We start from the raw sequence: 25,421 nt of genomic DNA, 5'->3' as shown, positions 1-25,421 counted from the left end.
CGTTGTTTTTTAGACATAATGGTATTGCACACTTAATAGACTATGAACACAACTTTAACATCTATTGGGAAACCAAAAAATTCATTTGACTCCCTTTCTTGCAATATTTGTATCAGTGGGGTGGTCTGGAACTAAATTCACAATATCTCTGAGATAATGCCTGTGTATATCAGATGCACACACATGCATGCACACACACTCACATATACACACACGTATCTGAAAGGACCTGATCTGTAAGATATAAATAACTGCTACAAATAAATTATTAAAAGACAAACATGCCAATTTATAAAACAGGGAAGATTTAAACAGATTTTTCACAGAAAAGGTATCTATCCAAATGGCCAGTCAGTAGGTACTCACTGTCATATTAAAGAAAGGCAAATTAGGGTGCCTGGGTGGCTCAGTCGGTTAAGAATCCAACTCTTGGTTTTGGTTCAGCTCATGATCTCGCAGTTTGGGAGTTCAAGCCCTGTATTAGGTTCCATGATGACAGTGCAGAGCCTGCTTGGGATTCTCTCTCTCTCTCCCCCTCTCTCTCTGCCCCTTCCCTGCTCATGCATGTGTTCTCTCTCTAAAAACAAAAAACTTAAAAATAAAAAAAAGAAATGCAAATTAAATGAGAGGGAGTTACCATTTCGCACCCATGACCATGGCTAATTAAAAAGACTGACAAAACTTGGGGTGCCCGGGTGGCTCAGTCATTGAGCACCGACTTGGGCTCAGGTCATGATCTCACGGTTCGTGAGTTCGAGCCCCACGTCAGGTTCTGTGCTGACAGCTCAGAGTCTGGAGGCTGCTTCTGATTCTGTGTCTCCGTCTCTCTCTGCCCCTCCCGTGCTCGTGTTCTGTCTCTCAAAAATAAATAAACATTAAAAAAAATTTTTTTTAAAGACTGACGAACTAAATGCTAGTAGGGATGTGGAGCAATGGGAGCTTTCATACATTACTAGTCTTAGTTATCTACTGCTGTGTAATAACAGTGCCACGAACTTAGCAGTTTAAAACAACAGGCATTTATTATCTCACAGTTTCAATGGGTTAGAAGTCCAAGCATAGTTTAAGTGGGTCCTCAATAAGATTTCAACCAAGCTGTTGGCTGGGGCTATGGTCTCAAGAGAGGCTTAAGTTTCCAAGCTCACATGGATATTGGCAGCATTCAGTTCTTTGTGGGCTACTGGACTGAGGACCATGCGTTTTTGCTGACTGTGAACTTGAAGCTACCCTCAGCTCCCTGCCATACGGCCCTCTCCATAGGTAGCTCACAACATGGCAACTTGCTTCTTCAAAGCTGGCAAGGAGAGAGTGTCCTCACAATATAGCCATTACAATCTGATGTAACATCATCACATACACATAACGATGTATATCTTGTCACTCTTGTCATAGCCTATTAGAAAGGAACAAGTCCCACCCATATTCAAGGGGAGGGAATTACATTAGGCATAAATGCCAAGAGATGGGGCATGGGGGCCACCTTAGAATCTGTCTGCCACACCAAGTAGGAATGTAAACTAACACAATCACTTTTGGTAAAATGGCAGTTTCTTATAAAGTTAAACAAATAGCTACACTGAGACCTACCATTTTACTCCTACATATCTACCCACAAAGAAATGAAAATAGATGCCCATATAAAGACTTGCACAAGAAAACTCATAACAGTTTTATTCATAAAAGCCAAAAACTGTAAACAACCTCTGTGTCCATCAACAGAAAAACGTATAAACAAATTGTAGTCTCTTTTTCAATGAAATACTACTTGGCAACAAAAAAGAATGAACTACTAACACACACGACATGGATGAATCTGACAAAAGAAGGTCAACACAAGAACACATCTTACTGTATGTGATTCCATTTATATGAGGTTCAAGAACATACCAATTAATCTCTGGTGATATAAACCAGAACAGTTACTGCCTATGAGAGGTGGGGACTGACTGCAAGTAATCAGTATGTTCTATATATTGATTCAAGTATTGATTACATAAATGTATATATTTGTCAAAACTCACCAAGCTATAAACTCAAGATCTGTGCATTTTACTGCACTTAAATTTACTTCTAACAAAGAAATACTCATGTACATATTAATAGAAAAGAGAGTTTAGCATGGTAATTAAAAGAACAGATTCTGAGGCTGCACTGCCAAGGTTTAGACTCTGGCTCTGTTACTTTCTTGGGCAAATTACCTAACCTCTCTACCTATTTGATAATTAAATGAGTTAACACACACACAGCAATTAGAACAGCACCTAGTATATATCAGGCACTCAATGTTAGCTATTATCAAACAAAACTAAAAAAAAAAACAATTATTAATGTTAGGAAAAATTAAAAGTTGGCCAGGAAAGGAAAATCACAGTTTACTACATGACTGAACAGTGACTTGCCTTTCTATTGTCATAATAATAAAAACCAAAATTACACTTTTATTGGGAGAATGTGGTGATGGTGGCAATCTTCCACATATGGAATTCACCATAAAAAAAGACTGTCTCAGAAACAAGCCTTGTAGAACTACCTGACTCTCCAAAATATATGTATAACACTGATTAAAAATAAATACAACAAGGAAAAAAAAAAAACTATTAGGGGGAAGTGGACTATTAAAATATAAAACCAGGCTGGGGTGCCTGGATGGCTCACTCAGTTAAGCATCTGACTCTTGATTTCGGCTTAGGTCTTGATCTCACAGCTGACATCATGGAGCCTCCTTGGAATTCTGTCTCTCCCTCTCTTCCTGCCCCTCTCACATACACGCATGTGTGCGCACACATTCTCTCTCTCTCTCTCTCTCTCTCTCTCTCTCTCTCTCTCTCTCTCAAAATAAATAAACTTAAAAAAATTAATAAAACCAGGTAGGAAGGGGTATCTGGGTGGCTCTATCGGTTAGGCATCCAACTCTTGGCTTCAGCTGAGGTCATGATGTTGTGGTTTCGCGAGTTCAAACCCCACCACATCAGGCTCTGCATCGGCAGCATGAAGCCTGCTTGGGATCCTCACTCTCCCTCTCTCTCTGTCTCTCCACCACTTGATCTATGTCTGTCTCTCTCAAAATATATAAACTAAACTAAACTAAACTAAAATAAAATATAACAAAACAGGAAAATCATCAAGTACTGACACTCAAATGAAACCAAAACACAACTAAAAGAAGCATCTAACTGTATAAGAAGTCTAGGGGCACCTGGGTGGCTCAGTCTGTTAAGTGTCCGACTTTGGCACAGGTCATGATCTCAACAATTTGTGGGTTCGAGCTCCACATGCTGACAGCACAGAGCCTGGAGTCTGCTTCAGATTGTCTCCCTCTCTCTGCCCCTCCCTGCCCACCCACCCCCCGGCACTCTTTCTCTCTCTCAAAAATAAGTAAACATTTAAAAGAAGAAGAAGAAGAAGAAGAAGAAGAAGAAGAAGAAGAAGCAGCAGCAGCAGCAGCAGCAGCAGCAGCAGCAGCAGCAGAAGCAGCAGCAGCAGCAGCAGCAGCTGCAGTCTAGAGAGAATACTAACCATGGGGGAAACATACTGAAATTCAGTATCATTTGAGTATTATGTATATTCCATATTAAAATCGCAGAGATAGTATCCTTCCTCTCTCACAACTACATTTCAAGGTCTTATCACCTTTTTATTCAGTAGTAGGCCAGGCATTTCTCAATCCACTGGCTAGAAAACCATATAGTGAATTAATATGAATAAGGATTTAATTATAATAATGTATCACCTATATTCACATGGAAACTTTCACTGAGGAACATAAAACTTGCATTGATTTCACCATAATCTTCAAAGCATTTCTAAGCAGTAAGATCATGAAGGAAATGGAAAGTGAGTGGTTTGCCTACTTTCATTCTGAAAACCAAAATTAAGATATAGGAATCACAACAGAGTAGTGATCTTTTTACCTTCCTATAAACACACAAGCTTTTAGAAAACAGACACCACTTTCCACCAACTTATTGCTATAGTGACCATGCGTGAAGAACCCCAGTGGAGCAGATCCAGCCTATTTAAGAGGCTTCACCTTGGTGACTGTGCTAACTGTCCCAAACTCACAAATCAACATCAATGGCATTTCTATTGTACTCTAAGACAAACTGTCTCATCTGTTCTTCCCAACAATCTTGAATAGTCAGCTAGGCAGTTATTTTATTTCTTTCCATTCTAATGAGAAGATTGAAGATTAAAAGGTAACTTAATCCCAAATCACAGAGTTTTCATTAAAGGAAGACTTAATTCTTCTGGCTCCACAGCCAGTGTTCAATCCACTCTACCAGTATATTTATGCAAACAGAAGTTTGTGAAGATATATCATTTGCTAATTTTTAAAGTCTAGATTATAGATGGCAACATTTGAAACTACTGGCTTGGGGCACCTGGATGGCTCAGCCAGTTAAATATCTGACCTGGGCTCAAGTCATGATCTCACAGTTCCTGAGTTCAAGCCCCGCGTTGGTCTCTGTGCTGACAGCCTGTCAGCATAGAGCCCACTTTGGATCCTCTTTCCCCCTCTCTTTGCCCCTCCCCTACTTGTACTGTCTCCAAAATAAATAAATATTTAAAAAAAGAAAAGAAAAGAAACTGTTCGCTTAGGTCTCTTCCTAAACAAACAAAAGGTCAACATATTTGAGGACATTCAAGCACACTTACATTTATGGGCTATGATAACTGTAATAAACACAAAATGTTTTAATAAGTGAGTCTTGAGATGCCTGGGTGGGTCAGTAGGTTAAGCATCTGACTTAGGCTCAGGTCATGATCTCATGGTTTAGGAGTTTGAGCCCCACGTCAGGCTCTGTGCAGACAGCTTAGAGCCTGTAGCCTACTTCGGATTCTGTATCTCCCTTTCTCCCTGCCCTCGTCCACTTGCACTCTGACTCTCTCAAAAGTAAATAAACATAAAAAAAAAAATTTTAAGTGAGTCTTAATATAGTAATGATGGTAGTAATGCCTCTAAGGTGCTTTCCGGATTGTCACAATGATTGGGAACTTTACTGACATTTAATGGTGGAAAAACCAAGAATGCCAGACATCCTACAACCCATAATCCCTGTGAGTCTTGCACAACTAAGATATGACTACCTTCTACATGTTTCCAACATCCATGTAAGTGAAAGCATTCCAACTAAAGGGAGAACCAGGTTTCAGAGTGCCTAAAGCTGATTTCATTTGAAGGGTCCTGTATAAGAAAAAGCATACAAGTTCACAATTACAAAATTAGGTCTAGAATTTTAAAATACCAAATATGTAGGACTACATCTAAAGAAAGATGTACGATATTTCTACACAAATAAGTGCAGAATCAATTAAAGACGATCTAAGTAAATGGAGGGACATATATCCATTAATTGAAAGACTCAATATTTTAAGGATTTCAACTCTCTCCAAATTAATCCACAGATTCAGAGCAATCCTAATACAATTCTCAAAAACAAAGGAAATTGAAAAGCTGGGTCTAAAATTTCTAAGGAAATGCAACAGAGCAAAGACTAGTCAAGGCAATCATGAACACACAGCTGGAAAACTTATACCACCAGGTAACAGGCCTATTATAAAGATATAGTAATAGAGACATGGGACATTAGTGTAAGCATGGACAGACTCACCAATATACAAAACAGAAAGTCTAAAATAGACCCACATGTAAAACATCATGTGATTTATGATGCAGAGCAGTGGAAAAAAGATAATCTTTTTAAATAAATGATGCAGGGAGGGTGGGGGTGCCTGGGTGGCTCATTCAGTTAAGCATGCAACTCTTGATTTCAATGTAGGTGATGATCTCACGGTTCGTGAGCTTGAGCCCTGCATTGGGCTCCATACTGACAGTGCGGAGCCTACTTGGGATTCCCTGTCTCCCTCTCTCTCTGCCCTTCCCCTGCTCGGTCTTTACTTATCTCTTTCTCAAAATAAATAAGCATTTTTAAAAAGCCATAAAAAAATAAATGATTCAGGGGCGCCTGGGTGGCTCAGTCAGTTGAACGTTTGACTTCGGCTCAGGTCATGGTCTCACAGTTCATGAGTTCGAGTCCCGCTCTGGGCTCTGTGCTGACAACTCAGGGCCTGGAGCCTGCTTCAGATGCTGTGTCCCCTCTCTCTGCCCCTCCTACATTCACGCTCTGTCTCTGGTCTCTCTCAAATAAACATTTAAAAAAAATTTTTTTAAATAAATGTTGCAGGGTTAACTGAATATCCATGTGGAGGAAAATATATCTTAAGCCTTATTCACACCACACACAAATATCATTTCCATATGGACTGTAAATTTAACTGTAAAAAGTAAAACAATACAGCTTTTAAAAGAAAGCATCAGTGAACACCTTCATGATACTGAGGTAGGCTAAGATTTCTTAAAGAGGACATAAAAGGCACTAAATGTAACTGAGAAAATTGATAAACTGGACTAAATTAAGATTAATAATTTCTTTTTTTTTTTTAATTTTTTTAACGTTTATTTATTTTTGAGACAGAGAGAGACAGAGCATGAATGGGGGAGGGGCAGAGAGAGAGGGAGACACAGAATCGGAAACAGGCTCCAGGCTCTGAGCCATCAGCCCAGAGCCCGACGCGGGGCTCGAACCCACGGACCGCGAGATCGTGACCTGAGCCGAGGTCGGACGCTTAACCGACTGAGCCACCCAGGCGCCCCAATAATTTCTGTTCATCAAAAGACACCACTGGGGTGCCTGGGTGGCTCAGTCAGTTAAGCATCCGACTCTTGATTTCAGCTCAGGTCTTGATCTCAGGGTCGTGAGTTCAAGCCATGCATTGGGTTCCACACCGGGTGTGGCACCTACTTAAAAAAAATGAAGTGAAAGTGCGTCTGGGTGGCCCAGTTGGTTAAGTGTCTACCTTGATTTTGGCTCAGAACACGGTCTCACAGTTTGTGAGATCAAACCCCACATCAGGCTCTGTACTGACAGCATGGAGCCTGCTTGGGATTCTCTCTCCATCTCTCTCTGCCCCTCCCCTGTTCATGCTCTCCTTCTCTCTCTCCCTCCCTCTCCCTCCCTCTCTCTCTCTCTCTCTCTCTCAAAATAAATAAACATTAAAAAAAAATGAAGTGGAAAAAAAATTAAGTGAAAGACACCATTAAAAGAGTAAAAAGGCTAAATAAATAAATAGGCAATCCATGGGGGTATAAGCAGATATTTGTAAGAAAAAGAACCGTAAGTCAATAAGATACAGAGACAACCCAATAGCAAAATGGGCAAACAACCTGAATAGACAATTCATAAAAGAGAATATCCAGATAGCTAATAAGCTTATGAAAAAGTATTCAACATCTTGAGGGAAATGCAAATTAAAAACACTGGAGAAACCATTTTACCCCTAACCAGAAGGATTAAAACAAAAAAGACAAAGAATACCACCTTTTGGTGGAGATGTGGTACAACTGGAACTCTCATATTGCTAAGCCGAGCATACACATACCCCATGATCTGGCAATTCCACTCCTGCTTATATACTCAAAGGAAAGGAAATGAAATATATGAGAGTGCTTATATCAACCAATAAACATGTACAAGCATGTTTACAGCAGCACTATCCATACATCATCACCTCAAACTGGAAATTTTCCATGACCATTACCGCAGAATGGTTAAATAACCTGTGATATATTCACACAGGGAACACTACACAACAAGAATACATGAACTGCAACTACATGCAACAATGTGGATGAATCACACAAACATCATGTTGAACAAAGTCAGATACAAGAGTGTACACATATGAAGTACAAAGGCAGGCAAAACTTGCCTTACACTGCTATAAGCTAGGATACTTGTCATTTTTGGTAGGGGGAGAGGTAGTGATTAGAAGCGGGCAAGGCAATGTTTTGGGTTGTTGGCAATGTTCTGTTTCCCGATGTGGATGCTAATTATGTGGGTATGTCCAGTGTGTAAAAATTCATTAACTGTACTTATTATGTATACTTTTCTAAGTATAGATTATACTTCAATAAAAGGTTGTATTTTTTTGTAATTTGGTATAGGGCCATGAGGTAACCTGTGCACACGAAAAGCCTTAAAGCTTAAGCTTCATTAGATTCATAATAAATTTGCCTTTGGTCCCACCAGACATATATGTATATATATGTAAATAATTATCTTATAATGACCTAAGTCTGTATCTAAATAGATTTTGCACAGAAATTTCAGTTTTTTCATCATTTAATATATAAGGAACTTTCCAGGAATGTAACTACTATGTGTATACAGGAAGGGCTGTATATTGTTCTGTTCAGAACTTTATGAAGATTTATTCAGAATTCTAGAAAATCATATCACCAATGGCATTGCCACATATTATCTGAGTCACCCACACAATATACCTGTATCAGTCTCTATTTATAGGTGTCATATTTACAGAGGAAAAACTATGTGTACCTGCAAGCACCTGACAGCTATGGTTTCTGACGTGCGATGCCATTTACAAATGTCTTCTGAGAATTCACATATAGAAATACAGATTGTATTACAAAGAGCCTTCCTTTTATCTTTCCTTCATATTGCAGTTAAGATATCGTAGACATGTTGGTAAGCTTTATTATCCGGGAATTTCATTTCAGGATAGAAAAAGGGCCATAAGTTCTAATTCCTGAGTTTAATATCTGCTCTTGTATGTGACTCACATTATCCAAATCACAAGTTAAGTAATATACTTACCTAAAATGTCAAAAAAAAAAAAAAAAAAAGGGTGCCCAGGTGCCACTCCAAAAGCAGTTACCTAAATATATCTATCATAAATTTGATCTAGACATGGTAAACAGAATAAAAGGGAAATAAGAGTTCAAACTACAAGATCTAACTAAGCTTCTTTCCTTTTAAATCAGTAAGATCCAGTTTGGCATTCACAAGCAAAGGACTCCATTATTTTCCTGTTCTCTTTTAAAAATAGCTCCACCTTCAAGATTATACAAATTAGATCATTCTGCAGCAGGATTCCTCCTTACAGAGCAGCTCCCAGGAAGCACAGACAGGCTGTCTGCTGTTGAACATTACTCATTAAAAAAAACAAAAAACAAAAAACAAAAACATATTTTTGACTTTTCAGTTTCACTGGGTTAGTGACAAAGAACATGTGCTATAGGTACCAATAGCTTCTGCAACAGATCTCCCTCATTAAAACCCATCAAATAAATACGGATCACAGAGGAGATACCAGACCAAGCAAGCATGACAGCAGAAAAATCAGGGATGTTGAGACTCAGCTGCTCCATCATAGCTTCATGATGGCCTAAGCACTAAAAGAAATTAATCTAACTTATTAACACAATCAGTTGCCAGTCTATCGATTATTCCATCTCCCAGTAAATTCCCAAGGAAATTTATTCCCAATTAATTGCAAATGGCAAAAGTAGAAACAGGGGCGCCTGGGTGACTCGGCCGGTTGAGAGTCCGACTTTGTCTCGGGTCATGATCTCACCGCTTGTGGGTTTGAGCCCCACATTGGGCTCTGCTGATAGCTCAGAGACTGGAGCCTGCTTCGGATTCTGCGTCCTGCTCTCTCCCTGTCCCTCCCTCACTCATGCTCTGTCTCTCGCTCTCTCTCAAGAATAAATAAAACATTAAAAAAATAATTTAAAAAAAAGTAGAAACAAACTCCCTCAAGAACCTTGACGAGTTCAGTTATACAGATCTCAGTCTTATATAATCTCACTTAAGCAAGATAAAGTGGTGACAATAATAGTAAATTTTTTTATAAAAATCAGAAAACCAACACAAGGAAGTTAATGAAATTTTCAAGTCATCTTTGAATCCTTTTGCTCCATCATACCCCAAATCCAACCCATAAACAAATCCTTTAGGCTTGAAAATATACCTAGAATCTGATGAATTCTCTTTTCCTCCACCTCTACCAACCTGTTCCAAGCCAGTATTAGCTCCCATGACATCATCACAACACCTCTACCTAGACTCCCTGCTTTCACCCTACCCTTCTTTATAGGCTATTCTATACACAGTGGTCAGTGGGTATTTTAATATGAAAGTCATTATCATGCCTCTTCTGTGGCTCAAAACCTCTAATGGCTTCCCATCTCACTCAAAGTCAAAGCTAAGTCTTACAATGGTCTATAAGATCTGGGTCCCCTTTGCTTACTCACTCCTCATTCATTTGGCTCAAGTGCACTGGCCTCTTGGATGTTTCTGGAACCTACCAGTTCTTGCTGTCCCCTCTACTGGCTTGCTTAAATGTGTGCTCCACAAGGACTGTTCCCCCTCTCTGAGATCTTGTAGAACACCTTATTTAAAACTATCTCTCTCTCTGCCCCATTTAACCCCCTTTCCTACCTTACTTTTCCCCACCAGACATACCCTAACATTTGCTCATTCATCTGCTTATGGTCTGTTGCCCACCTAGAAGGTAACCCCCACAAGAGCTGAGATTGTGTCTCTTTTATTAACTGTTCTCTCCTCAGTGTCTGAAATAGTGACCAGCATATGATGTATACTCGACAGTTATTTGCTGACTAAATGACTATTAGGTAGAGGAAGAGTTAAAGAGACTTATCCAAATCCACATGATGAAGTAAAGCCAAATAAGAAACCAAATTCTAAAGTCAAAACATTTTTGGCATATGGTTTTAAACAGATTATAGCAATTTGCTGACTTTCCTACAGTGATAAGGAGGAAATACCTGAGTGAGCATCAAACAAAACAAAGCAAAGTAAAACAAAACAAAACCCAAAGAGAGCCATCATTCCAAACATTTTTCTAAAAATGTTATCTTAAATGGGCTCAAATAAGATGAAGCCTCACCAACGGAGACATGCATTCATTCATCAGTGAGTCTGCCTGAGAACGAGGCCCTTGCTGAACTTAAGTAAACATATCACTTGGCCTAAGTCCAAAGCATGCCAAACTAATTTTATGACAAATCTTAGTTTAGGAGATCATGTCCCATTTCAAGCCCAAATTCACCCCCACAATGAAATGATAATTTCCTTTTTCTCCATGGAGAGAAAAAGCTCACCAAAAAGATTAATGGGTAATATTTAATAGTATTATAGCTATCCTTTTTTTATACGTTTTTTTAAAGGAAAGATAGAGGGGATTATCTACAAGTAATAAAAACAAAGCGATAATGATAATTACATACAGTTAATGAACACTTCTCCCCATTAAAGACAAGGGCATAAACAATTTATTGCACATTTTGGTGACAGAGAGGAAATACAATTAAATCCATTAATAGCTACAAGAGTTTTTATGTTCCCAAAGGACCTTGGTTTCCAGAGTTGCTTATTCATTTTCATCCACAGCAAAAATGGTGTATGGCAGAGACGACAAATTCTGTAGACTACTTTCCACATACTTAAGTTTTGAGGAGACAATTTTATTAAACAATAAAACAAAACAAACAAAAACCTACTTGTGGGGCATCTGGGTGGCTCACTCAGTTAAGCATCCAACTCTTGACTTCAGCTTAGGTCATGATTTCATGGTTCAGGAGTTCAAGGCCTGTGTCAGGCTGTGCTGACAGCACGAGGGCCTTCTCTCTCTCTCTCTCTCTCAATAACGAATTAAATAAATAAATAAACACACTTAAAAAAAACCTACTTGTAGGGGTGCCTGGGTGGCTCAGTCGGTTAAGCGTCTGACTTCGGCTCAGGTCATGATCTCACAGTCGGTGAGTTCGAGCCCCACGTCGGGCTCAGTGCTGACATCTCAGAGCCTGGAGCCTGTTTCAGATTCTGTGTCTCCCTCTCTCTCTGACCCCCCCTCCGTTCATGCTCTGTCTCTCAAATAAATAAATTAAAAAAAAAAATTTTTTTTAAATAAAAATAAAAAAAATAAAAAAATAAAAAAACCTACTTGTGAAGACAATGTAAAAGATGACTAATGTATCTATCACAGTCTATCACAGGTCAACAAATATTATACCATCAAATTCACAGTTTCACTGACATTACCCAAAGATGGTATGATTTCTATGAATATAAATGCTCAAACATTTTACAAACATTTTGTTTCTCTTCATAACAAATCAGCAAGGCAAAAAAAAAAAAAAAAGGTGTATTCACTTTTAAAAAACGAGAAAAAAAGTGACTTGCCTAGATGTAATCAAAACAAACTTAACCAAGCAATAGATATAGGGCTTTACTTACCAATTCATACTTCTCCAACCAAACGCAAAATTTGACTTGTATCTCGAACTGCATCTTCAAAAGGGTTTTTGACTCCTTAAGACTTTAGAAGATTAACCCTCTACCCTAACTCACCAGCAATCCCATCCTTGGAGTACAACCCAGATGAAGAAGTAGGTAAAATGTTTCTTTCTAGCCCTAAAACACTCCGGCTGTGAATCTCCCGTATTCAAATGATACTGTCCATTCCTCTTAGCCTTCATAACACAGAGCCATTCAGTCCTAACATATTTGATTGTCTGGTTTTTAGCCCATGGTCTAATCAAAGCAGTAAAGCAGAAAGAAGGCATATTGAAGCAATGGGGGAAATAAAACAAAAACAAAACTAAAAAAGCAAACACATTAGTTTAAAAATATGCAACACATACCAGTCTACACTCTTCAGCTCAAGCCCTGTTGTTAACCATGAGGATCTCATTCATCATGATGATCCACATTTGAAAAGAAGTTAATCTGTGTTTTACATACTCTTAAGGAAGAACAGAAACATGTTAATATATTTGTAGATTTCCAACTAAAATGAGACAGTAGAGTCTTGGTACTTATTAAAGGAGAGAATTAACACACACACACACACACACACACACACACACACACATATCCAAATGTTTCATGACAGGCCTTAAATGTATTATCAGGTTTCTCCTGTAAGAGTAGAATAGAATTTTTCTATAGTTTGAGACATAAAAAAGAAAGCTTAAAGAGACAAGAGAAAAAATATCAACCCCATTTAAATCCTCATTTTCTTAGGAGTCACTTAGCTTTTATTGGTAATAAATGACTAGCTGTAAACCGGTTTAGTTGCTCTTCTGGCTGCCAAACCAGAGCTCAAGAAGTCAGCAGGTAGAATAGGGAAGCTGTCAAGTCAAATTGGCTCAAAACAAAGTTGTGGTTTGCAGGCGGGGCCTGCACCATCTCTTCCGTTCATATAAGCTGGCAGGATGTAGAAACAGGATCCTGATCCAGCCACTGCTTCAGAGAACCAAAATATTTTGTTTTGACTTTCTAGACTATTAAGCTTGGGGTTTGGCAGGATCTGTGTCTAAAGTGAATCCAACACCTTATGATAGTCCCACTGAGGAAATCGTAATATCAACAAAGTTGCCCCGACTGCAGAAAGAAAGCAGACTTTGGAGGGGTACTGGGGAGAGACCAGAGAAGCTGGACTGCAATAAAGACAGCAATAGTAATAGTAGTAACAGCTATTATTTTTAAGTGTTTTCTATGTGCTACGTAAGCATTTACTTGTATTAATATCATTTAATCCTCATAATTAATGAGGGGTAGGGACATTAGGCCTATTTTGCAAATGAGAAAATTAAAGCATTAGAGAGGTTAAATAATTTGCCCAAATCACTAAATGGTAAAGGATAGAATCGGGATTAAAATCCTGGCTAACTGGCTCCAGAACTGGCACTTACAGCCACTGTGGTATTAAATTTCTTACTATGATTTGGTAATAGAGCAGCATTCTGTAATTCTAATATGACAAAATATAAACATTAAATATTATTTGTCAACTATGAGAACCAGCCAGGGCTCGGGGAACACCAAGTTTAAACAGAGAAATCGTTCTGGTGTCAGATAATCATAAATCATGAGACAAATCCCAGCTCCACCTACCTCTAAACTGTGTAGCCTTACAAAATGCCTTTACCTCACTGGGCCTTGATTTTCCTTTCTGGGAAAGGGATCTCAGTACCTGCCTCTGATGGTTATTGTGACACACAGTAAATGCTCAATTAGTTAGGTTTATTTCATTCAGGCATCAGCTAAAACATGGCTTCCCCAGAGGCCTTCTCTGACCGCCCTATCCAAAAGTGCCCTTCTGCCAACATTCTCAATTCCCTCACTATGCTTTATTTTTCATCGTGGTACTCACTCATTACCTATTTATTATAAATATATTTGTTTATTATCTTTCTCCCTCCACCACAATGTATACTCTAGGAGAGAGTTAATTTTGTCAACTTGTTTGCTACTGCTTCCTCAGCACCTATAGCAGTGCTTGGCACATAGAAATATTCAGTAAGTATTTGCTGAATGAAAGAACTGTGTATAACAGATTTTCATTCAATAAACATTATAAATAAAAAGGTACTGTTTATGTGACAAATGTACTTATTGAGCACCTATAAAGTAACTAATAAATGAACAAGATTATTTCAGATGAGGGTAACTAGTTGTGAAGATTTATAAACTCCCAGAATGACTAGGCAGGTTATGAGAGCTTTCCAAGGTGGTGGATTAACTGAGATCTGAATGATACCGAGGAGCCAGCCATATGATGATGTGGGACAAGGCATCCCAGGTATAAGTGCAAAAGCCCAAAGGCGGAGATGACCTTGTCTAAGGCCCAGCTTCCCCAGAGCCAAGTGAGCATGGTGGAGAATGACAGAAGAGAAGGTCAAAGACACAGGAAGAGGTCACATCCTAAAGTCTTTCCTAAGGCATGAAAAGGGGTTTTATTCTAAGTATGATGAACAGTTATTTGATAGTGTCACTAATCTTCACCCACTAGAATGTATATTTTATGAAATCAAGGATTCTGTTTGTGACACACACCAGCTGGTCTATAAGCATTTGCTAAATGAATGAACTGGGAAGATTATGAAGAAGGGAGTGGCATAAGCTGATTTTCCTTTGAAACATCACCATGAACTACTACTAGTGGTTACATTCTGGAGGAAACTAAGGTGGCAAAAGATGGGTGGAATTACAAACAGCAGAGTGCAGTGTGGTTTGAGAGGTATGGTAATACAAAGAAACGGAAGAATAAAGCAGCTCTGTAAACCTTGAAGCCATTTGTTGTTTTTAAACAGGAGACAGGAAAAGGTCAGTGAGGAGGGAAGAAGTAAATGACAATTGATGTCCTAAGCCTTTTGTGTTTTCTGTAGTGAAAGAAAGAAAGAAAGAAAGAAAGAAAAGAAAGAGAAAGAAAGAGAAAGAAAGAAACAAAGAAACTGCAACAAAGAATCTCTATCTCACCTATGAAAAGAGGAACGAAAGGAAACTCAAGACACACACAAAATATTTTGGAGAACAACTGTAAAGAAAAAACACCTTTTTATGTCTAAGCACAATAAGCAGTCTAAATTTCCTCAGGGACAAGTCATAAGCTAATTATACCCACAATGTGACCTAGGGGAAATCTTGCTCACAGTAAGGTTTTGAGAGGCAAGCTGTCATTTGGAAGAGTTAGTCCACAAAAAGAGGAAGAGGTATTCCTCTGGTAGGAATCAAGTTTGAAAACATCACTCCCTTCGTATCTACCTTTATCTGTATCAGGCCACTAAAAAATACATACAAGGTAAATTACAGTGTAACTACTAAGATCCACATCACAGTTCTAAAAATTTTTTGACCAAAACATTCTATGGATATTACCTAGTGTCATGTTCACAGAACTTAGAAGCACAACGAGGGCTGAAAGGGTGAATGAAGAGTGGGTTTATCTGGACCATTGCTCCCAAAAAGAAAAAGGGAAAAACAGTATTCAGGACCAGAAAATGTGTGAAGCTGCACCTAAACTCAGAGATTCTCACCTTGAGTATATCTTAAAACACTTTACTATCTAAAAGAATCTACATAAATATTTAACAAATAAATAAATTGGGGCGCCTGGGTGGCTCAGTCGGTTAAGCGTCCGACTTCAGCTCAGGTCATGATCTCACAGTTCGTGAGTTTGAGCCCCGCGTCGGGCTCTGTGCTGACAGCTCAGAGCCTGGAGCCTGCTTCGGATTCTGTGTCTCCCTCTCTCTGTGCCCCTCCCCTGTTCATGTTCTGTCTCTCTCTGTCTCGAAAATAAATAAAACATTAAAAAAAATTTTTTTTAAACAAATAAATAAATGTGTCATTTTCAATACTACTTTGTCAGCTATGCTTCATCATCCACTCACCATGAGTGTCTAGAACATTCCCCATTCACCACATTTGCTATCAGTAAAAAGAAATACGCAACTCTAGAACCAAGAAAGGTAATGGGTAGAGCAAAACTTTAGTCCCCCATGTCTTCATCCATTAAAAAACAAAGCTGTTCTTTTTTTACAGCTTTATTACAATATAAAATTTGTAAGGTTCACTCCTTTAAGGTATACAATTGAGTAGAGTTGATATGTATTTTTAAATATATATTTTTTAAAACAATATTCACTGGTCTTTTCTTTTTTTAAAATTTTTTTTCAACGTTTATTTATTTTTGGGACAGAGAGAGACAGAGCATGAATGGGGGAGGGGCAGAGAGAGAGAGGGAGACACAGAACCGGAAACAGGCTCCAGGCTCTGAGCCATCAGCCCAGAGCCCGACGCGGGGCTCGAACTCACGGACCGCGAGATCGTGACCTGGCTGAAGTCGGACGCTTAACCGACTGCGCCACCCAGGCGCCCCTCACTGGTCTTTTCTGTAACACGTTTATTACATAGTTTACAAATCACACAAAAAAAAATAAGGCCAAAAATTATTATCATACATAATCCAATCATCTAAAGTCATTTTAGAATTAATGACTCCAGGGGCACCTGGGTGGCTCAGTCAGTTAAACATCTGACTCTTGATTTTGGCTCAGCTCATGATCTCACAGTTCATGGGAAAAAGCGCAGAGCCCACTTGGGATTCTCTCTCTCCCCCTCCCCCATGCATGAACTCATTCTCTCTCCCTCTCTCAAAATAAATAAATATTTTTTTAAAAAATTAAAATTAAAAAAATAATAATGAAGTCTGTAAAATTAATGTCTCCAGTTAGTTTTCTCAATAGGTATTGACTAATACCTAAAATTGTGGGAAACAAATGGCAGGAAGGCATCAGGAAGCAATTCCCTACAGGAAGAAGTGAGCAGATTAAAAGGTAAAAATCTTTAAAGGAGAACAACTAACAGAAGAAAACTAACAGGCCCTTGAAATAGTGAAGAAAAGGGGCATATTAAAATAATTTGGAAGAGGACAAAAGAATTCAGTTTAATTAAATGAATAAGGAGAAACCACACAGATATTAATACTAGAAATATCACAGGCAATTTTCTCTTTAAAATAGTGTTAGCTGGGGCACCTGGGTGGCTCCGTCGGTTAAGCGTCTGACTTCGGCTCAGGTCATGATCTCACAGTTTGTGAGTTCGAGCCCCACACTGGGCTCTGTGCTGACAGCTTAGAGACTGGAGCCTGCTTCAAATTCTGTGTGTCCCTCTCTCTCTGCTCCTCTCCTGCTCATGCTCTGTCTCTCTCTCCTTCAAAAATAAATAAAAACATTAAAAAAATAAAAAAAATTTTAGTGTTAGCTAATAGAACTTTCTATGGTGCTGAAAATGTTCTATATCTGCCTTGTCTAATACAAAAGCCGCTAATCACATGTGACTAGTGTGACAAGAAATGTGGCTAATAAAACTAAGAAAGGGAGTTTAAAATTTTATTCAATTTTAATTAATTTTAACTTCAATAGCCACATGCAACTAGTGGTTACTGTACTGAACAGCACAGCTTTAAAGAGAAAACAGCTTATGATGTTAAGATGTAATTGGATGTCAAATGGAATGCTTTCAGAAACTGTTTTCTAGAAGATACACAAGCTAAGAAACCATTTATCATCATTTACTGGCCTTCTCTACTGCTCTTCTACTCTACTTCTCTACCCAAGGTAGAGGCCAGGTTTAGGTCAGCCTAAGCGGCAACCTGAGCTATGACTACAGCTATTCTCTGGTTTGTAAAAAGGAAAAAGGGAGTACAGGTCCAGCAGGGTTTCTAACCAGACAACTGCCCTATGAATGGCAGGAAAAGGAAAATACTCTACGGAGTTGGTGCCTAGGCATAAACATCGTGATTCCCTAAAACCATCAGAAGCTATGCTGGTTGCTCTTCCAACTAGGCCTAGGGAAGGCCTAGGGAATGGAGGATTCTATCAGTGCTTGCCAATCTAGAAACAAACCACCTCACTCAATCCAGCCCAAGGGGCTTCTGAAAGACATTCTAAGACCAACTTCAAACTCTCTTTTCTCAAGAGACCTAATACCACTCTGAATCCATAATGGAAAAAGACCAGTTCTTGTGAGCATTCCCACAGCTACTCTAGATGTCTAAAGTACCCGCAGCATGTGACACCACAGATGCAAGCAAAGCCAACTCCAAATTTCAGAGGACCCACTGAACCTTCAAGTCCAGGCCAAAACAAGACAAGCCTCCTAGGTTGAAGCAGTGAAAAGACACAGCCCATATTCTTACTTGCACCTCCCTCATGCACACTGAGGCAAACACTCCCAGTAACAGCTTATTGGCTCAGCTAAGAAATTGGAAAACTAGTTTAAAAAGAAATCACATAACCACTAATGTGCTCAAAAGATCTGTAAATCAATACTTGTAAAGCGGACTTGTGAAAGTCATTCTCTTTCTGACAAGGAATCTGAGCTTCCACAGGGACAATGGATAATATTACCAAGATAGAGAAGATATTCTATTACAACACTCACAATGTGAAACTCAAATCTAAGATACAAAGATGCTTTTAAGACTTTTAATGCTAAGGCAATAATAGAAATTTCACCAGGTCTCTCTCATTTGACCAATTTCATTTACTTCATATCTATCATTTAAGAAGTACCTTCTCTTACAATCTATAGGTCCTATTATATATTTATTTCACCCACATTTTAGAATGAATGGCAAGTAAAAGTGCTCCCAATTAATGGATAAAAAAACTAAAGTGTGGAAGAGTTTGCCTTGGCATCCAGTAAGAATACAAGAGTAATATGTCCTGGCTTGCCTAGTGCTTTTGTGGTTAGAGGGGCAACTGCCCCTAAGTGTCCTGATGAAAATAACACTTCTACTGTATACTAGTCATGCCAACTTAGCCATGACCACCTCCTTTGGTTCTAACAGTTTTGTCCAAGCAGGCTTAACTTCAGTACCCCCTTTAAAAAAAAAAAAATGTGGTCTAAGGAGAAATGTGACTCATAACTCCTGAACTCTTTCCCTAAGTGTACATACAGATAAGGATATGCAAATGTGCTTTGTACTCAAAGACAAATGTGATACAGTTTGTGAGTGATACAGCAGAGCACATTTTATCTCCTAATAATTGGTTTTACAAAATCCACTGAGGACATTTTGTATACCTGTGAAATTTAATGATTTTTCTGCCTCTCCTACTGAAGTATCTCAAATAGAGAAAAGAACACCAGGGGAAACTTCACCATATACCACACAAGAACCAAAGAGAAGAGATCAACAATGAGACTCTAAAACTCTTCCCTTGGGGCACCTGGGTGGCTCAGTTGGTTAAGCATCAGATTCTTGATTTCAGCTCAGGTCATGATCTCACAGTTTGTGAGTTTGAGCCCAACATCAGGCTCTGTGCTGACAAAGCACAGATTGGGATTCTCTCTCTCCCGCTTTCTCTCTGTCCCTCCACCACTCTCACAAGCGAGCTCACTCTCTCTCAAAAATAAACAAACATTAAAAAAAAGATCACATCAAACAACATGCCACCTGGCCAAATGTCACCATACCATTAGCCAAAACATGGGCCATAGGAGAGGAAGCACTACTTAGTACAGAGGGAAAACAATGCCAACATCTAAAGCTGTGAATTTTAAAAAGGAGCTATAATAGATCCACCTGCTTGTAACAGAATCTTAAAAGCCAACTGTATTTCCTAGTGATCACCTGTGGAAAGCAAAAACAGAGACAAGACTAGGGCTTTTTCCTTCATAATTCCCATCTTTCTGTACTGCTTGAATGTCTAATCATGGACATGTATCAATATTTTAATTTAAAAAATGTTGATAAAAATGTCAATGAATAAGGGCATTTGAGTGGCTCAGTCATTTAAGCTTCTCACTGTTGATCTGAGCTCAGGTCTTGATCTCGGGGCCATGAATTCAAGCCCCAAGTTGGGCTCCATGCCCAGCATAGAGCCTACTTATAAAAAAAAAAAAAAAAAAAAGTGGGGCGCCTGGGTGGCTCAGTCAGTTAAGAGTCCGACTTCAGCTCAGGTCATGATCTCATCATTCGTGAGTTCCAGCCCTGCATCGGGCTCTGTGCTGACAGCTTGGAGCCTGGAGCCTGCTTCGGATTCTATGTCTCTCTCTCTCTGCCCCTCCCCTGCTCATACTCTTTCTCTCTCTCAAAAATAAACATTAAAAAAAATTTTTTTAAGTCAATGAATAAAACAATTTAGTGGGTTGTTTTTTTCTGTTGTTTTTTTGTTTTGAGAGAGGGAGACAGAGGACACACACACAGACACACACACACACACACACACACACGGCAGAGGGAGAGAGAAAGAGAATCCCAAGCAGCTCGGAGCCTGATTCCACGATCCTGGGAGCGCAACCTGAGCCAAAATCAAGAGTTCGACACTCAACTGACTGAGCCACCCAGGTGCCCCCAATTTAGTTACTTTAAAGCCAACTATCAGTATTCTCTCCAACCATAAAATGTTTTTAAAAAATACTACAGATTCTGAAGGAATTTAGTAGATGTTAAGTAAGAGCAGAGTACATACTTGAGAAACAACTAGTACAATGTTCATCTTTATTTAAATATCTAATAAAGGGAAAAGGTTTTTTTTCCCCGAAAAGCAAATTATATTTCTACTGGGATCAAGAAAAGGAAAGTGACCTTCCTAACACACAACTTTCAACTCTCTCTTCTCTGTACTAGGTAGAGGAACACATTTGCTAAAACTGAGTCCCACAGCATATATATACACATATATATAGCCTTAGATCCACAATCATGTTCACATTTCTTAAGTGCACGTTTCACACGCTTCTCACTTGAGTTACATGAGACAAGAACATTAATCTTAGACTATCTACAGAGTGCTGTACACAGGTTGCACATTGCCAATATATTTTAAACAACATGAACAAGTAAACAAGGAGACCTCAAATTAACCAGATGACTCTAGTAATTGGAAGGGCCAATAGCGGACATTTTCTCCCCACAGGGTGTTATTTTCCATCCTGCAGATAAAACAGCATGCTCCAAAGAGCACAAGTGTTCCACAAGGAGCTGAGAGGCACAGGGTGATAGCTGAAAAACAAAGTCAGAGCAGGACAGCTGACAATCTCAAAGACTCGTTAGTAGACATGACAACTGCATGCTCTCAGCAGGGGCAAACAACAAGCCAACCAAGCCTCTCACACCAAGTTAGCATAGTAATTACCGATTTACTCAGGAAGATGGGCAGTTTCTTTGGCTAATAATTTATTACATAAGACTTCTCAGTGACCAACAGGTGCAGAAAACAAAAATCAAAGATTTTATTTATCAGTGATTTTATTTATCTCCCTCTGTTGCACAGCAGCTTCTTCCCAGTTGGCTCAATGCCTTTTCAATCTAACAAGCTAGAGAAGGCAATTGTCCAGATGTCACCTGTCAAACATAGCGATAGATGTAAACGAAGAATGGGCAAGCATGTATTACTAACACTGGACCAACGTGGGAAGGGGCACAGTGCTTTTACGTTTGAAAGTAGATTAGAATACTTCAGCTACAGACGGACCTACCTAGAAAGAGGCCTGCTAAGGACCATTACACACTAAACTCCCACTTGAGTTTGGTGTTGTGCTAGGGCACTGGCCAAAACAAACTAAACTAACATGGCTTCTGATTACCCTAAAAGAAGGGCAAAGGAAAAAAAGAAAGTGTAAGTCAGTGAGGTAAATGCTGAAACACAAAGGACATGAAGAGTGAGGGAGGAGGAGCACGAACAGGGCACAATTTAGCATTATCTAAAAAAGTTTCAGATGTATACCCTGCAAATAGCAATTCCACCCCTACATATAAAAACAGAAAGAAACTTTTGCAAGGATCACTAGGAGTCCTGGGCAAAACTATTTACAGCATTACTGCTCCCATTAACTAACAAGAAACAACCCAAAATATTCACCGAAAAGAGAAGTATGATATAGTCATAAAATGAAATTATATCCGTTAGTGAAAATATTTAAACTACAGCTACCATACCCCACTGACAAGTCCCACAAACTTAATGTTGAATTAAAACACACACATGCACTAAGTCACAGAGCACATACAGTATGATAGCACTTATATAAACTTCAAAAACACCCTAAACCATATTGTTTACAGATGCACGTATGCAGCAAAACTATTTTTAAAAGACAAGGGAAATAATAAACACACAATAGTGTTTACCTTTGGGGGGGGGGAGTAGGGCATGTGGTCAGGAAGGGGCATCCTGAGGGCCTCATTCAACATAATTTATAATGTTCTGTTTCTTAAACTGAGTCAAGTATAGAAATGTACTTTTCATCATTTTGTAAAATGCCCTAACCAGGAGATATATTTGTGTGTGTGTGTATAATTTTGTATGCAGGAAATGATTCAAAATAAAGAGAGAGGGAAAGAAATAGAGTTGAGGCTGGAACCAGACAATGCTTCTTAACCCCTACTGACACGTCCACCTACCCAAGGCTGGGCTAAAAGAATAAGGAGTGGGTCCAAAACTCCAAGACAACAGAATCAACTCAGTTTAGAGGTGACAAAAAGATCACCTCCAGGCACTTTTCTGGGCTTCCTAGGCAAAACCAGCTCCACGGTGTCTGCTCAAGGGCTAAACTGTAAGACACTGCACACTGTCCCCAAAGAGTTGGAGAAAGACTGCTTTGCCAATACAGAAACAGAAAACATCACAAACTCAGGCATATTTTACCAATGAAAGGAAAGTCCCCAGATGGTTCCAACAGGCAGAGGAATGGATTGAATTTAGGAACAAGGCAGTAATTTTATGTAGCCCTGCAAGGCTAAGAGAATTTGTGACTAGCTACTGGGGAGGAGGAAGGGGATGAAAAATACAATTAAAGACACACTAAATAGGGCTTTTACAAGCGCACAGAGGCCGGGGCAGAATGTGTGTAATCTGAAGCACAAATGAACGTGTGTGTGTACTGAAGACCAACTAGAAGCCTCCAGGGTTACTATATGGGCTTTACCTGGCAGAAGGTGACAACCGACTTTGGCACACGCTGAGTATATTGGGAAATAATAATATCAAAGGACATCTATGTAACATATGTACAGCCCACGGGCGCCAACGAGGCAGGGAAAAGAGTCAGTGACATTCGCAGGGAAACTGACCGTCAGGAAGGCCGGATTCGGTCAGATCAACGAGAGAAGGCCCAGGGCTGAGAGTCCAGGAGGCCCCAATCCGGGGAGAGGAAGAGGGTGGTCCCGGCCCGAGGCAGAAGGTGGGGCTGCCAGGAGAGGGCGGGGTCCCCGCAAGAGGAGTCCCGGGAGGCCCGCCTAGAAACAGGCCGGGCAGCCAGGGGGAATCCAGGGAGGGGGGCGCTCCCTTGGGCGCTGGGACGGAGAGGAATGAGAAGGCGGGGGCCTGTCACAGACCTGGCCCTGCGGCCCCGAGGGCCCGGTCCCCCCGCCCGCCGCTCACCTGGGCACGCAGCTGGACGAGCTCCGGTCCACCTCCCAGGTGGCGTACAGGTTCATCTGCACGGGGGCGGGGGTGCGGCCTGGCCCCGGGCCGCCGGGAGGCGCGGACCCGGAGGCCACCGCGACGGCCATGGAGGTGGAGGTGGACGAGGACGAGGAGGAGGCGGCCGCCGCCGAGGTGGACGAGGACGACGAGGTGGCCTGGGCCAGCTTGGGGGGCGTCGGCTGCTGAGGCGGCGGCTGCTGCGGCGGCTGCTGCTGTTGCGGGGACTGGGCGACCCCAGAGCCCCGCTGGCCGCTGCCGCCCCCGGCGCCTCCAGGACCACCGCCCGCCCCTCCGCGTTCCGCCATGGCCCGGCCGGGGGTGGGGGGCGCGGGGATAACGGGGATCGGGGCGACGCAGAGAGGACGCCCAGGCTTCTCCCACGGTGGCGGCGAGGGCTCGACTCGTCTCCTCAGCCCGCCCGCCCGAGCGCGCGAGCGAGCGAGCGAGAGGCTGCACGCACGCGCGGGGCCTCTCGGCGCGCGGTCCTCGCGCTCGCCCGCCGCTGCCTGTTGCGGCTCGCGCCGCCGAGACACTGGGTGGGCGTGTCCGGGGGGGCGGGAAGCTCTGGCTCGCGCCGGCCCCACCCAGCGCCAAGGGGCGGGGTTCGCGCTCGCGCTCGCGCCCCAGGCGAGCCTGTGGGCGCGCTCTTCTAGCTTCCCTGGAGAGGAGGCCTCGACCCCGGCTGGCTCGGCCAGACCCTCCCCTCAAATCCGCAGTGCGAGCGGCAGCCAGCCGGCCCGGTCCTCCCCTCCCCCGTCGTGCTCTCTGCAGCAACAGCCAGGCCAGCGGAAACTCCGCTTTTCCGGGGCGCGGCCCCGGCTGGGGTTGGCGGGGCGGGGGCCTGACGCGGGAGCGCGCCTCGGGCCCCTTCGGTCCCCGGAGCCTACAGAGAGGCCGAAGCCCGCATCGCGGCATCCTGCTTGGACCCTGCTCTGCCGCCCCGGGGTTTCTTCACAACCTACAAGGGGAGCGGGTGGCGACTCCACCGTCGGCCCGATGCGTCTGTGGGCCGTGAAGTTTCCGTCCCTGCTCTCCATGGAAGGCAGGGGGCTCAGGGACCTGGAGTCCAAAAGGCCCTGGCAAGGGTGAATTACGAACCTAAGCCCTGGCCCACCTGGAGCCACCCTTCCCCCCATGAAGCATTATAGAGTCCCAGGCCCCCCATCCCTGCCCTCAATTGTTTCCACCTGTAACGTTTTCTCTGCTTCACCGTTTAATTTCTAAAATCCTACTCCCCCAAGGCCTACCCCGATTGCCACGTCCAACATGGGATCTCCCACACTACCACCCACATCCATGACCTCCAGAAACCATCTTGAAGTCTCCTGACATCGACATCTCAGTTGCTGCACTTCCAGCAAAGCAACACCAGTAGCACCACAGCAGAACTTCTCTCCCAGCACCCGGCAAATGCCCGTTGGGCCCCTTAAGTCCAACCTAGTCTAGCCTGTTGGGAAGACTTCTGAAGACCAGAAGACTAGAACCTGGAGAAAGCAAGCTCCCCCTCCCTCCCCCTACCAAACTTAGAGGCTGAGTGCTGAAACCACCCAGGGATTCACGGGGACTCCAGACAATCTAGATTTGGGGCTGTGTTCCCTCCCAGGTAAGGACTTGGGACTCTTTTGGCCACAGGTCTATTAGGAAGGCCTGACCTGGCCTACTTCCCAAGCCCACTGCACTTCCTCAGCCCAGCCAGGGTGCTAAGCTGGCTATTTTTAGTCCCCAAGGACAAAGTAGTAAGGTCAAACCAGACCTAGAGATCCTTGCCCCAGAGCCTTCCTACAAAGGCAGGTAGTGGTGAAACAATTTCAGC

General features: G+C 41.5%; 1 protein-coding gene across 4 annotated transcripts in view; it reads right to left on the bottom strand.

Moving 5' to 3' along the window:
• Positions 1-24,106, bottom strand: part of PACS1 (phosphofurin acidic cluster sorting protein 1) — a 150,836-nt gene extending 126,730 nt beyond the window's left edge. For 2 of the 4 annotated variants that reach the window (XM_030331179.1, XM_030331182.1), the window contains exon 1: positions 23,564-24,106. In XM_030331179.1, the coding sequence (XP_030187039.1) occupies positions 23,564-23,913 (350 nt within the window). In that variant the 5' untranslated portion in view covers positions 23,914-24,106. Of the gene's footprint in view, positions 1-12,122; positions 12,496-12,529; positions 12,980-23,563 lie in introns of those variants that run through there. The other 2 variants (XM_030331180.2, XM_030331181.1) reach the window with 2 other exon arrangements.
• Between the last annotated feature and the right edge of the window lie 1,315 nt (positions 24,107-25,421).

This window comes from Lynx canadensis, chromosome D1 (assembly GCF_007474595.2).
Source record: "Lynx canadensis isolate LIC74 chromosome D1, mLynCan4.pri.v2, whole genome shotgun sequence".
Classification (NCBI taxonomy): Eukaryota; Metazoa; Chordata; class Mammalia; order Carnivora; family Felidae; genus Lynx; species Lynx canadensis.
This window is presented reverse-complemented; position numbering and strand designations above follow the sequence as displayed.